The sequence below is a fragment of the Pteropus vampyrus genome, unplaced genomic scaffold, assembly GCF_000151845.1.
Source record: "Pteropus vampyrus isolate Shadow unplaced genomic scaffold, Pvam_2.0 Scaffold706, whole genome shotgun sequence".
In the NCBI taxonomy this organism is placed as follows: domain Eukaryota; kingdom Metazoa; phylum Chordata; class Mammalia; order Chiroptera; family Pteropodidae; genus Pteropus; species Pteropus vampyrus.
In genome coordinates, this window is record NW_011889487.1 from 78,653 (window position 1) to 93,075 (window position 14,423).

The following is a 14,423-nucleotide window of genomic DNA, read 5'->3' on the forward strand; positions in this document are numbered from 1 at the left end:
CATAGAAATTTTGATATGTTGATATGCTGTGTTTTAACCTTTATTGAGTTCACAACACTTTCTAATTTTCATTGTGACTTTTTCTTTGATTCATAGGTGAGTTAGAAGTATCTTTCACAATTTTCAAATATTGGGGCTTTTGCATATATCTATTTTTAAATTTCTACATTCATTCATTCATTCATTCATTCATTCAATTGTGATCCGATAATGTACAGTAAATAATTTCAATTTTTTGGAATCAAAAAAATATCTTATTGCCTAGAAATGTCATTGAAGATTGTTCCATATGTACCTGAAAAGAAGATATATTTTTCTGTTCTTCAGCAGTTCCTTTCTTTTAAGAGTCAAATACCCTACAGTGTCTCCCTACTTTGGTGATGCTCTAATGCCTTAAACATTGTTTTTTAAGTACAGGCATACCTTGGAGATACTGTGGATTAGTTCCAGACCACAGTAATAAAGTGAGTATCAAAATAAAGTGAGTTGTAATGGTTTTGATGGTGAGGGTCTTGCTTTCAATTCATAAAAAAACACATCTGTGAAGCGCAAAAGAGCAACGTGCAATTAAACAAGTTATGCCTGTATGTTTTGTCTAGAGTTTATCAATATTATCAGTGAGAGGGTTAGTCTTTCGCAATTTAACCTGTCATCTCCTCTAGCCAGATCTCTTATGCTTCTTGTCTGACAAGGTAGAACTTCCTTATTTTTAAGCCAGTGTGTTTTATGATGCTTTTAAGCAAAAAATAATCTTAATTCATACATGTACAGAGAACTTCATAATGCATACAGTGGAATGCCAACAACATGTGAGGTGAGGGGTGAAGAACTCTACAACTAGAACTATTTTTGATTATATATGAGTTATATTGATTTACAAACCAACTGAACAGGAGAAGCAAACACATATAGCTGTTTTGTTTACTTGTTAGTAAAAGCATTTACAAAGCATTTTTATACTATTTACGAATTAGAAGAAAATACATGGAAATATTGTTACCTCTACAATGAGGAGGGTCACTACTCCATACATTATGCCCAGAACAAGCAAGCCTGCTCTCCCCAATAAGTGAATATTCATCTGGTCCCTTTGAAGGATTACAGCTGTAAGTTACTACTTCATTATATTCAAACATAGTCTTGTGGCTATCGGTATATTTTCCATTGGATATTTCTCCAGGTGGTTGACACAAAATCTCTTAGAAAGAGAAAAAGAAGACAGGAAAGGCAAAAGAAAAAGTGAAAGATTAAGACAGCATTACTAATGTCCTGCAAACTGCCTTCAATACATTCACTAACATGATTTCTATAATGTAGCTGTGAACCCAATATCCATTTAGAAGAATGTTCCTATGAGAAAATGTATTATCTCAATTCAAATCACTAATGGAGTAATGAACTTTCAGAATAAATCTCATTTTCTTAAATACCTATATAACATACCAAATGAAATACCTCTGTTTATGTGCAAGGCCCTGTTAAGACTTGTTCTCATCATAAGAGATGCTGACAATTTAATGAGACAATATGCTTTGATTAAAAACACAACTCGGAGCTGGTTGAGAAATGCTTTATAACTTATAAATATATTCATTCCTAAATTGATGGTTTAGTTTTACTAGGATGTTATTGTCTTTTTTCACTTTCTTCCTTAAGAGTGTACAGTGAAATTTCCAGTGTCTACAAATTGTTTGATAGTGCAAGAGACTGAAATTTGGAGGTCTTCTGTTGGCCTGGGTATTGAAGACATTTGAAAAATGTAAAACAATGCCACTATTTCCATATTTTGAAACAAATGTTTTGATTTTGCACAAAAAGTTACTTTTTTAGACACATATTGAGCTTATTGTTCTTAACAATGAATTAATAATGATTTTAAAAACCTGTTTTAATTCCAATATAATGAATATCAATAAACCTAACATACCTGCACAAGAGTTTTGTGGGGTCTTTGTTAATTTAATAGCATAAAGGGGTCTCCAGGGATAAAAGTTTGAGAACTACTGCCTTAAATTCTAAAGAGAGAATATACTTACTTTCACACTGTGGGGGACTATCACTCCAATCCACCTGATCTCCAGAATGTTCACAATATAGAACTTTTGTTCCATGTAAATAATAACTAAATAAGAAAATAAAAGATTACTGTTATTTTTTTTAATGAGTTAACGAGAAGCACATAATTATGAAGACAATTTTTATATGGTTGTTTTCCTACACTCCAGTAGTTTGAAGAAGTTTCTCATACGTGTTTCAAACATGCTAACTAAATTTGCAGTTTAATGAAATAAAGAGATTTTTGCATTTGAGAATGCATTGGCCTAAAGCAAAATGTGTACGTAAACCTGTCATGCTTGTCAGTCAAGTGTTTGCTATGTCCCGCAGGCATTACGACATTCAAATCTCTGTCCTCATTTATGCCATTCTGTTCATTCAGGGCGACTGAGTAGAGAGATCAGGCCCTAGAGTTCACTTGACTGGATTCCAGTTCTAGCTCCATGACTGGCTTGTTTTTTTCAGCTTTGGCAGGTCACTTATTGTTTCTTTTTCTCAGTTTCCTCATTTATGAAAAGAGAATAATAGTAAAAACCTTGTGGGGTTGTTTTGAGTGTTAGATGAGTTAGCATGTGGAACATGGTGAATGCTAGGTAAGTTTTAGGTCTTATTAATATTTTTCAGAATTCTCCTAGGAGTAGCTCAGGAAAACTACTCGATGAAATCTCTGATGATTTACATTCACAGTACTCTCTTCTCCTCTGGACTCTCATTGTAATGATCATGAATAAATCTATTTCTTTGGTACTTCTCATTTACTACTTTCCTTTAACAGCTCTCAGTATATATTGTGCTTCTCAATAAGACTACGACTTTTTGAGGAGAGTCTATGTCTTAAAAGACTTTTTGGTATTCCTCAATATGTGTAACAAACTCTCTCTCTATAATTATTGACTGGATATTTTCACTTATTAAACTACAAAATAATCAGTGAAACTGCCTATGATTGCTTCCAGCTGTCTTCTCTCCAAGGCTCACTCATTGATTCTATACCTTAATGTGTTAGGAGAGGATTCTGGGATGATGGATGGCAGGATAGGAAACACTAAAAATGTGACTCCCCTTCTAGACAACAATTGCAGTGCTAGAATCTCTCTATGTAACTGTTTTTGGAATTCTGGAGCCTGCTGAAGGCTTACAACTTCCAGGAAATAGCTTAGACAGGTATAATGCATTACTTTTGGTTAATTTTAGCTCTTAACACAATGGCAGCTATCCATTTCACTCCCATAGCAGGCAGCCTGTGCATGTGTTCCTGGAGCAATTTATAAGCAGTCTGAAGGAGCAGGGTGAGCAAAAAGTACTGTGTCTTCCAAATATTGGAGTTCTATGCTCTATTATTTACTGTTCCTTCTGATCACAGAGACGCAAAGAGGTGGGCAACCATTGTGGTCACACCTACCCCAACTCTTGCAAGCTCTTTCCTTGCCCAAAAAAGTGACTTCCCAGAGATTTAAAGATCCATTGACCATTGCTGTTCCTTCATTTTTCACTTTTTCTCCTTTCAGGAGGCAGACATGAAAACTGGGATATTCAAAAACAACTGTATATGTCAGAGAAATTAAGGAGTGTCTGTGGAAAAGTCAGAAAAAACTTGAGAAGACCTTCAATTCGTGTGTCAGTCAGATTTTCATCATAAAATCGCCATTCAAAAGTCGAAACAAAACAAAACAACAAAAATGAAATAAGAATCGTAGTGAAAGTTAAGAATCTGATTCCCAGAGTTACCCCATTATTAGATTCAAATGTCCAGTTCAACAATAACAACAAAAAGCCTACAAGGACACAGGAAAGTATTGCCCATTCATAGAAAATGATAAATCACAAAAATGATCCTTGAAAAAGAACTGAAGGTAGATCTACTCCACAAAGACTTTAATATTGGCATTGAAACTGTGTGTACATCTTTCGTAGGTACTCTTGGTGGCAAAACTGTGGTTTCTGGTTCCACAGTCCTCTTTTTTTTCCCACAGCAGCTGAGTGGCAGACACAGAGATCACTGTGAGTGCCCTGATGAGGAAGACCATCACTCTCAAGGTTGAGCTCAGTGAACACACTGAGAATGTTAAAGGAAAACTTCAAGCAAAGGAGGGCTTCACTCTGGACTACAGCATCTGATTTTTCTGGGCAAACATGAAGGCGGGCCACATTCTGTCAGACTACAATATCCAGAAGTAGTCCACCCTGTGGTGCCTCATATTTTGGGGTGGAATCAATGAGGTTTTCTTCCACCAGCTCCCCAGAAATACTACATCCACAAGATGATGTTGCCTGCGATCCGGCATGATCAACTGTTTCAAGAAGAAATGTAGACACCAACAACCTGCAACAAAGGAAGATGGTCAAAAGTGGCCTCTCCACTGGATCATCTTTGTTTCACAGTGGGTTCTCCTGCCAGAGCCACATGGCCCTTGGGCCTTAACAAAATTTGAAAAAAAACAAAAACAAAAAAACACAAAACTTCCTTAAGAACTCAAAGAACTAATGCAAGATGTGTAGAAATTTAAGAAAATAATGTGTGAACAAAATAATAATATAAATTAGGAGAAAGAACCCCAAGAAACCAGAAGAAAATTCTGGAGTTCAAAAGTACAACAATCAAAATGAAAAATTTACTGGAGGAATTAAAGGCAGTTTTGAGCAGGCAGAAGGAAGAATCCATGAACTTAATAATAGGATAATTGAAATTATTGAGTCTAAGGAACACAGAGAAAAAGGATAAAAGGGAACAGAGCCTTACGGACCTGTGGGACATCAATAAGCAGATCAATATACACTTTGAGACTTCTATAAGGAAATGATAAAGAGAAAGGGGCGTAGAAAATCTTTGAAAAAATAGTGGCTGAAAACTTCCAAAATCTGATGAAAGACATGATTATGAATATCTAAAGAGCTCAACAAATTCCAAGTAATATAAACTCTAAAGATCTACACTAAGACACATAATAATCAAACTTTAAAAATCAATGACAGAGAATCTTGAAAGTTGCAAGAGAGAAGTGACTCATCATATACAAGGGATCCTAAATAAGATTATCAGCAGATTTCTCATCAGAAACTTGGAAGCCTAAAGACAGAAAACTAATAGAATCAAAGTGATAAAAGAAAAAACTGTCAACCAAAAATCCTCTATATAGCAAAACTGTGTTTCACAAGTGAGGGCGATATTAAGACATCTCCAGAAATAAAAGCTGAAGTAGTATTTTCCTTTACATTTTACCAAATATTCAGATAACATTTAAACAAATTAATTTATAAACAGATTAAAATTTTTTTATTGCAATTGTTATTCAATATTATTTTATATTAGTTTCAAGTGTACAGCATAGTGATTAGACATTTATATAATTCATAAACTGATTGCCCTGATAAGTCTAGTAGCCATCTGGCACCACACATAGTTAATAGAATGTTGTTGACTCTATTCTCTATGCCGTACTTTATATTCCTATGACTATTCTGTAACTACTTATTTGTTGAAGAAATTTGTTACCACTAGACTTATCCTGAAAAAACTGCTCAAAGGAGTCCTGAAAGGTGAAATTGAAAGATACTAGACATTAACTTGAATAAATATCTCACTAAAGGTAAATACATAGGCAATTATAAAAGCTAGTTTTATTGTAACAATGGTTTGTTTCCGCATTTTTTGTTTTCTATGTGATTTCAGAGACTAAACTTTTAAAAGAAAATAGTGTAGAAGCTAATATTACAATTGTTAGCATAGAGGCTAGTATGACATTAACAACCAGAAAGCATGGGAATGGAGCTGTAAAGGATCCTTTTTTGTAATTTATTGAAGTTAGACTGGTATAAATTCAAATTGGAGTGTTACAGCTGTAGGATGTTAAATGTAATCCCCATGGGAACCACAGACAAAATTGCTATAGAATACACACGAAAGGAAATGAGAAAGAAATTCCAACATTTTATTATAAGAATCCACAGTTATAGAACACCATAGACTACAACAGAATACATGTTCTCCTCAAGTGCACATGAAACATCTTCCAGGCTAGACCATATGTTAAACCACAAATTAATAATAACTAATCTAGAAGTTTAAAAAGGCAGCTATGATACAAAATATCTTCACTGAACATAACAGGATGAAGTTGTTAAACTAAAATCTTCACAGCCAAAAGTTTTTCTGAAAGAAATGTTTCATTAAGTCAGATGCTAGCCAGAAAAAGGACCAGGCCCTGGGGCGTGCAGTCTAAATCACCAGCATGCAGGTAGATGGAGGTGGGAAACATGTCCACCATCCTGTGTTTGACAGGGCTCTGTTATAGTTTGGAGAAGAGAGATGTATGTTTTTTAGGAAAAATTGACATTGGCTATAGATAAACAGGGCTGGAGAAGGTGAAGTGGTCTAGTCTGGGATAGATGTTAGTTTGTAAGGAAGAAGTGTTTGCTGCTTTTGGATTGGTTGTGGGCAACAGTCTAGAATGTGGCAGATTAGACATTTTCCTGAAACAGCCCTTAATTTAAACTCTATGCTGAAATATGTCCGGAAGTTGATTCGAAGTTTCAACATACATTTAGGAAAGTGAGCAAGCAGCCTTTCTCATTGGTTTCTGCCCTTGGCTCCATTAACTGATGAACTCCTTGTCTCTTCTTCCCACCCTTTATCTGCTGTAATTTAATTTTGGACATTTCAGAATCTTTCTCTTGTTAAAGTTAGAAATCAGTATCAAATGGAAAAGTGGAAATTCAAAAACTGTGAAACAAATCAACACACTTTTAAACATCCAGCAGATAAAAGAAAAAAATCACAAGGTAAATTAGAAAATACTTTGAGAAGAATTAAAATGAAAAAACAACATTGCACAACTTATGGGATGCAATGAAAGCAATGCTAGAAGGCAAAACTATAGCTATAAAATCTTACAATAAAAAAAAAAACAGGTGATCTGAAATCTACAATGTAACTTCACAATTTAAGGAACTAGAAAAAGAAGGACTAAAGCCAAATCTAGCCCAAAATTAATAATGAACTTAGATCAAAAATAAACAAAACATGAAAGAGAAAAATAATAGAGAAAATGAATCAAACCAAAAGTTTTTCAAAAAGATCAACTACTGAAATTACTAAAATCAAAAATTAAAGTGGTCTCTTTTGTCATTATAAAGTGTCCTTATCTTTCTCATCTTGAAGTCTATTTCATCAGATATAAGTATGGCTACCACCTGCATTTCTCTGGATGCCATTTGCTTGGAGAATTGTCTTCCACCCTTTCACTTTGAGTCTATATTTGCCCTTGCACCTGAGATGCATCTCTTGAAGGCAGCATATGGTTGTTTTCTGTTTTTTTTTTTGGGGGGGGGATCCAATCTGCTACTCTGTGCCTTTTATTGATGAGTTAAGTCCATTTACATTTTCAGTAATTATTGATATATGAGGTTTTCCTATAGCCATTTTATCTTTTGTTTTCTGGTAGCTTGGAGTCTCTATTGTTTCTTTGCCCTGTATTTCTGTCTGTTATTTTAGTTTGGTGTATTCTATGGTTTTCATCTCAATTCCCTCTTTTTTATGTTATATGTCTCACATCTGTTTTTTTAGTTACCATTAAGATTATATAAAAGAAAGTTTCCCTCTAAAATCAGGAACAAGACAAGGTTGCCCTCTCTAACCACTCTTATTCAATATAGTATTGGAGTCCTAGCTAGAGAAATTGGGCAAGAGAAAGAAATAAAATAAAAGGCATCCAAATTGGGAATGAAGAAGTCAAACTATCATTTTTTTTTTTTGCAGATGACATGATTTTCTATATGGAGAACTTTAAAGACTCCACCAAAATACTATTAGAAACAATAAAGAAAAAAGTAAAGTTGCAGGATTCAAAATCAACATACAAAAATCCATAGCATTTCTGTACAGTAAGAATGAAATTTTAGAAAAAAAATGAAAAAAAAATCTTATGCAATTGCAACAAAAAGAATAAAATATCTAAGAATAAACTTAACAAAGAATGTGAAGAACCTATACATTGAAAATTACAAGACATTAAAAGAAATTGAAGAAGACACAAAGAAATGAAAAGATATTTTGTGTTCATGGATTGGAAGAATCAATGTAGTTAAAATGGCCATATTATTCAAAGCAATATACAGATTTAATGCAATCCCCATCAAAATCTCAATGGAAGTTTTCAAAGAAATAGAACAAAAAAAATTATTGGATTTGTATGGAATTACAAAAGACCTGAACAGCCAAAGGAATCCTGAGGAAAAAAACGGGCAGAAGTATCACACTCCCTGACTTCAAATTATACTACAAAGTACAATAATCAAAACAGCGTGATATTGGCAGAAAAACAGACACACAGACCAATGCAACAGAATCGAGAGCCCACAAATAAACCCCTGTATATATGGGCAAATAATTTTTGGCAAAGGAGCTAAAATATGCAATGGAGAAAAGAAGTTATCTTTAATAAATGGTGCTGGCAAAATTGGAAAATTACATGCAAAAGAATGAAACTAGACTGCTACCTGTCACCATAGACTAAAATTAACTCAAAATGGATGAAAGATCTAAATAGAAGTCCTGAAACAATAAATTACATAGAAGAAAACATAAGTACTAAACTCATGAATTTTGGATTTAGAAAAGACTTTATGAATTTGACCTCAAAGGCAAAAAAATGAAAGCGAAATTAAATGAATGAGATTATATCAAACTAAACAGCTTCTGCACAGCAAACAAAACCATCAAAAGAACAAAAAGCAACAATCAGAATGGGGAAAATATTTGCAAACAACACCTCCAATAAGGGGCTAGTATCCAAAACATATAAAGAATTCATACAACTCAACAACAATAAAAAAGTAATAGAATATTCAGCCAACTAGCTGAGTGACGTTTGGCAAGGCATTTAATCTTTCTGTTTCCTCATCTCTAAAATGACCTAAGTGACATTACATAGTTATTGTCAGGCTCAAATGAGATAATAAAGGGAAAAGTACTTTAAAAATATTTTTTAAAAAGCAAACAATCCAATCAAAAAATGAGAAGAGGACAAGAACAAACATTTCTCTCAATAAAATATACAAATGTCCGACAGACATATGAAAAAATGTTCACCTTCACTAGGGATTAGGGAAATGAAAATCAAAACCATAATGAGATACCACCTCACACTTGCTAGAATAACTATCATCAGAACAAATAATAACAAGTGTTGGAGAGGTCGTGGGGAAAAAATGAACCCTCATACACTGCGGGGGGAAATATAAATTGGTACAGCCACTATGGAAAACAGTATGGAGTATTCTCAAAAAACTAAGAATAGAATTATCATATGACCCAGCAATCCCTCTTCTGGATATCCACCCCCAAATTTTGAAAACATTTATTTGTAAGGATATATGCATTCCTATGTTCATTGCAGCATTATTCACAGTGGCCAAGATATGAAAACAACCAAAGTGCCCTTTGTCACATGAGTGGATAAAAAAGATATGGCATATATATACAATGAAATATTATTCAGCTATAAAAAAAGAAGAAACACTGCTATTTGCACAACATCAATGGATCTTGAAATTATCATGCTACGTGAACTAAGTCAGATAGAAAATGTCAAGAACCATATGATTTCACTCATATGTAAAACAAACTGAATGTAACAAATGAACATGACAAAAACTCATAGACACAGACAGTTTAGAGAGAAAAGAGGGAGTGGGGAATAGATATGTGTAGAGGGTCAAATACATGATGACGAAAGGAGATAGGACTTTAGGTGGTGAATACACAATACAAACAATATACATATGATGTATTATTGAACTGTACATTGAAACCTATTTACTTTTATTAACCAATGTCACCACAATAAATTTAATAAAAAATGAAAGTGGTAACATTTTTACGAATTCTACACAAATACAAAATTTTATAAAGTACTATAAATAACACTATGCCAACAAATTGAATAACCTAGTAAAAATGGAAAAATTCCTAGAAACACAAAACTGACCAAGACTAAATCACAAAGAAATATGAGATCTGAGTAGACCTATAATTAGTAGGGAGATTGAGTCAGTAATTAAACATCTCCCAACAAAGAAAAACCCTGGACCTCATGATTTTAATGGTGAATACTACCAAACATTTAAAGAAAAACTTATACCAATCCTTCTCAAACTTTTCCAAAAATTTGAAGAGGTGGGAAGTCTTCCAAACTCATTCTATGAGACCAGCTTTACCATGCCATCAAAGCCAGACAACACTTCAAGAGAAGTCTACAGACCAATACTGCTTATGAACCTTGATACAAAAATATACATCAAAATACTAGCAACAGACTTCAGCAGGATTTTACGTCATGACCAAGTGAGACTTATTCCTGGAATGCAAGAGTAACTCAACACATGAAAAATGATCAATGGAATCTGCCATGTCAACTGAATGAAGGGGAAAAAAACACATGATCATTTCAATTAATATAGAAAAAGTATTTGATAAAATTCAACAATTTTGCATAATAAAAATACTCAATAAACTAGGAACAGAAGGAAGCTACTTTAAGATAATAAACACCATACAAAAAAAAAACCACAGCAAACATACTCAATGATGAAAAACTAAAAGTTTTTCTTATATGATTGGGAACAATGCAAGATGCCCCCTTTTACCAATTTTAGTAAACATAATACTGGGTATTCTAGCCAGAATAAGAAGAAAAGAAAATAAAAGACATTCAAATAAGTTAGGAAAAAGTAAAATTCTGTTAGCAGATAATGAGATCTATATGTAGAAAAACCTAACACCACCACACACACATACAAAAATCCTGTTAGAAGTAATAAATGAATACAGCGAAGTAGCAGGACACTAAGTCAATATGAAAACCTATTGTATTTTATAGTGTTTTACATTTACTCTCTAAAAGCACACTTTTCATAAATGTCTAATATCTCAAATATACTATTTAAAGAAATCTATAGAACAAAAGCAACTATTAAGTGCTCAGCATCTCTTTTTGAGATCTGCAGTCCTTTGTAGCAGTCTCAAAAATTAGGTTTTTCAACTAAGAGATCTTGATCAACATTATAATCGAGGCTAATTAGGTCAATTTTGGTCTGGTAACACCTGGCAGAGTTATCTTGATATGAAAATATCTTTGCTTGGCAATTCTAGTTCCCATTTCTATAAGCCCTTCTTCAATTGTGAGAGTTGACCATTTTAAATAGGGTGTGCTTTGATGTTAAAGATAAAGTTATTATGTTTACTATATTTTTAATGTTAACGATAGAACTATTATGACATAGAGTATTATAAATTTTGCATTTCTTCAATTTAAATTTTATCCTATCATTATACAGCTTTTCATTCCATTCATTACACACTATTAAATATAGTAAGTATTATACAATATTGCTGCCCTTCAATTTTAATTTGTTTTATTCTTTACGCATCTCCATAAAAACCTAAGCGTTGATGAGTTATAAGCTGTTGCAAAAAAAAAAATGAAATCAATATTATGGAAATATTTAAGAAGAGAAGCAAAACATAAATGAAATTAGTAACATTTACCTTACTCTTCCAAGAAGCAACTTACCCCTCATTACAAATATAGTGAGCCTGTGAACCAAGCTGAAAAGTTCCATGACTGTAGATTATTTGTCCATTTTGGGGTTCTCCTAACTGTGGACATAATATTTCTAAAAGAAAAATTTCAAATTTCTTGTTTTATACCCATTGCAAAAAAAGATTTGAATCAAAATCAAAATTTTACATTGCTTTTTTGAACTCTTGGAAATATTTTCTTTATTATTAAAAGCTCAAACTTAAGAATCACATTAAGAAACAAATTGCCAAGAAAAAGATTCCAAGATGATTTTCGAAGACGTTGCTATCTAAAATCTACATTCTCAGAGAAAATCATTATTGAAGTAATGAAATATGCAGTCTAAAATGTGTGAAGATCTCTAGAGCAATAAAAACAAAAGTTTTGTTTACTTACTTGTACAAGCCTCCCGGAGATGTGTCCATGTGTTATCAGACTGACAAATAGCAGAAGTGGCAAGAAAAGGCAGAACATGCTTGTACCCAAGGTGACACTGATATTCTATTTTGTCCCCAGAATGATAAATAGATTTAGGAGTACCCTTGAGCATCATAGATTCGAATCTTGGTGGATCATCACAGGCATCTGGGCATGACAGGAGGAGAACATGAAAATAAAGTATTTTATCTTTTTCATCAGCAAAGGACTATGGTCTGGTATTAGGTGGGAAGTACAGAATAAATGGAAAGTTGTTAGTAAGATTTTAAATGACTTTTCCCTGAATTTATACAAGTAGTAGTAGTGGTGGAGGACGTACTATGCTTGTTTAAATAACATACTGTTAAGTTTTGGTTTGTTAGGGAATGAGGTGAATATTCAATACAGCAAACTGAAGAGACAACAGTAATATTTTTAGTTGTAAAATATATTTATAGATATGTATCCTCCCTCATTTTTTCCTACATTCTTTTCACACCCTAAGAATTCCTTTCATACACTATTCTACCCTAAGAAGACTTCTATATTATATAGTACTCTGGTCAGACTACACTTCCACAGTTTGAAACACAATCTGATGATGACTTGTCACTTCAGGCTCAGTCTTCTCTCAGAAGGTAAGCTCCTGGTGGTCAGGGATCATATGCCTTCCTTTTCTACTACACTCTGTACCCAGAGGGTGTTCAAGGAATGTTATGGTAAGAGGTGATCACTACGGAACTATTGTAGATTTCAAAAGTCAAAATAAATATGGACTAAAGTATTTCATTTGATATGTTTCATATCAGTAAGCTGAGCATTTTATAAGAGAATAGATGTCACTTAAATATTAAATTTTATAACTAACAGTATTTTAAATACAATTTATCTTCCTTCACTGATCAAAGGATCATGCATGACTTCAGAAGTTCCCCGAGGTGGCTATTTGGGCTGCGTATTGAATATATCTCTACAATAAAATTACTACATTGCTAAACTTTTTGAACTCTTTACTTCTGGGTGTGTTTTTCTGGTAGTTTTGTTCTTCCTAGTAATAAAAACAAAAGTTTTGTTTTTATTTTGCATTTCTTCTCCAGAAATTCCTCCCTCTTTAAATGATCTGTGGGCTTGACAACCTAACAAATCCGTTAGAACCATTATTGAAAATAATGTGATGGACACACATCTAGTAAAATTCTGAGGGCTAAAAGAATGCCCAGCCTCTCTTATAAGGTTAAGAACATAGGAAGAAAAGAGGTAGATCTATTTTAATCCTTGAGGTACCTTCCTGTGTTACTCCCTGGATTGGTATTAACTTCAGACTGAGAGACTGGTCAAGAGAACTCTAAACAAGTGAAATTTTACTCTTATTCATATCGTATTCTAGATTCTAGAATCTAGAATATACACAGGCCAACATTTCATTTCCATCATGCCCTGATATCCACCTGTTGGACTAATGTTTTCAACATTTCCACTATTCTCTCTATATACACAGGCCAAAATTTCATTTCTATCATGTCCTGATATCCACCTGTTGGACTAATGTTTTCAACATTTCCACTGTGCTGGCCTTGATATCTGAATGTTCCTCAATCAGTTGCCCAAAACAAAATTAAAAAAGCCAACCAAAAGCCCCCGTAATTAAAAGCATTGTTTAAAAAGTGGATTAGTACAGAGGTGAGGTTCATTAATAACATTACATTTACTGAATACACTCAGTCAGACATTCTCATTTTCAACAAGAAAACAAACATGGGCTAGAAATGCTGTATATTTCTGTTCAGCTACAAATGGATAGCAGCAACATTCTAGAAGTTCCTAGAACCACCGAGAAGGAAGTCGAGTAACAGCAAGCCTGTGATTAAATTATACAAGTATCCTTCATTTTATGAATTTCATCTCAGTAACCGTCTTGAAAGCATATAAGAGGATCCTTATATGGCTTTTACACACAGTGCTCTGAATGGAAAAGGAAAGGTCAATTGGCTAGTTTAATTCACTAGGAAAGGTCATTGGCTAATTTGAAATATTTCTTCCCAGTAACATACATCGTGAAAGATGCTTTCAGCAATGTGCAGAGTTTAAAATTTGGTGTTGGCATCCAGTTGATTATAAGCTTTTACACTATAATTATTGAGTCCAATATCACACTTTTTAATAAGTAAATTTCTACCCTTGCTCAGAACATTGAATTTTCTTCCCGTGGGGATGTTCAAAGTAAACATTCTCAGATCCAAAAAAATAGCATCTTGAATTATTTTTTTCTAGATAGTTGAAATATAATTATTATTTGGCTGCAAAGCTGTACATTAACCACAGATGACATTCTATAATATGATAGGCCGCATTCAGAAAATTCCCCAATGTTCC

The 14,423-nt window shown here is 33.4% G+C and overlaps 1 protein-coding gene across 1 annotated transcript in view; it reads right to left on the bottom strand.

The window, feature by feature from the left end:
* LOC105309267 (membrane cofactor protein-like) overlaps positions 1-12,234 on the bottom strand; it is a 30,737-nt gene extending 18,503 nt beyond the window's left edge. Inside the window, exons 1-4 of the mRNA XM_023526105.1 lie at positions 12,030-12,234; positions 11,625-11,727; positions 2,037-2,122; positions 1,001-1,198 (exon numbers count right to left, since the gene is read on the bottom strand). Coding sequence (XP_023381873.1) covers positions 1,001-1,198; positions 2,037-2,122; positions 11,625-11,727; positions 12,030-12,186 — 544 coding nt within the window. The 5' untranslated portion in view covers positions 12,187-12,234. The remainder of the gene's footprint in view (positions 1-1,000; positions 1,199-2,036; positions 2,123-11,624; positions 11,728-12,029) is intronic.
* Positions 12,235-14,423: the final 2,189 nt, after the last annotated feature.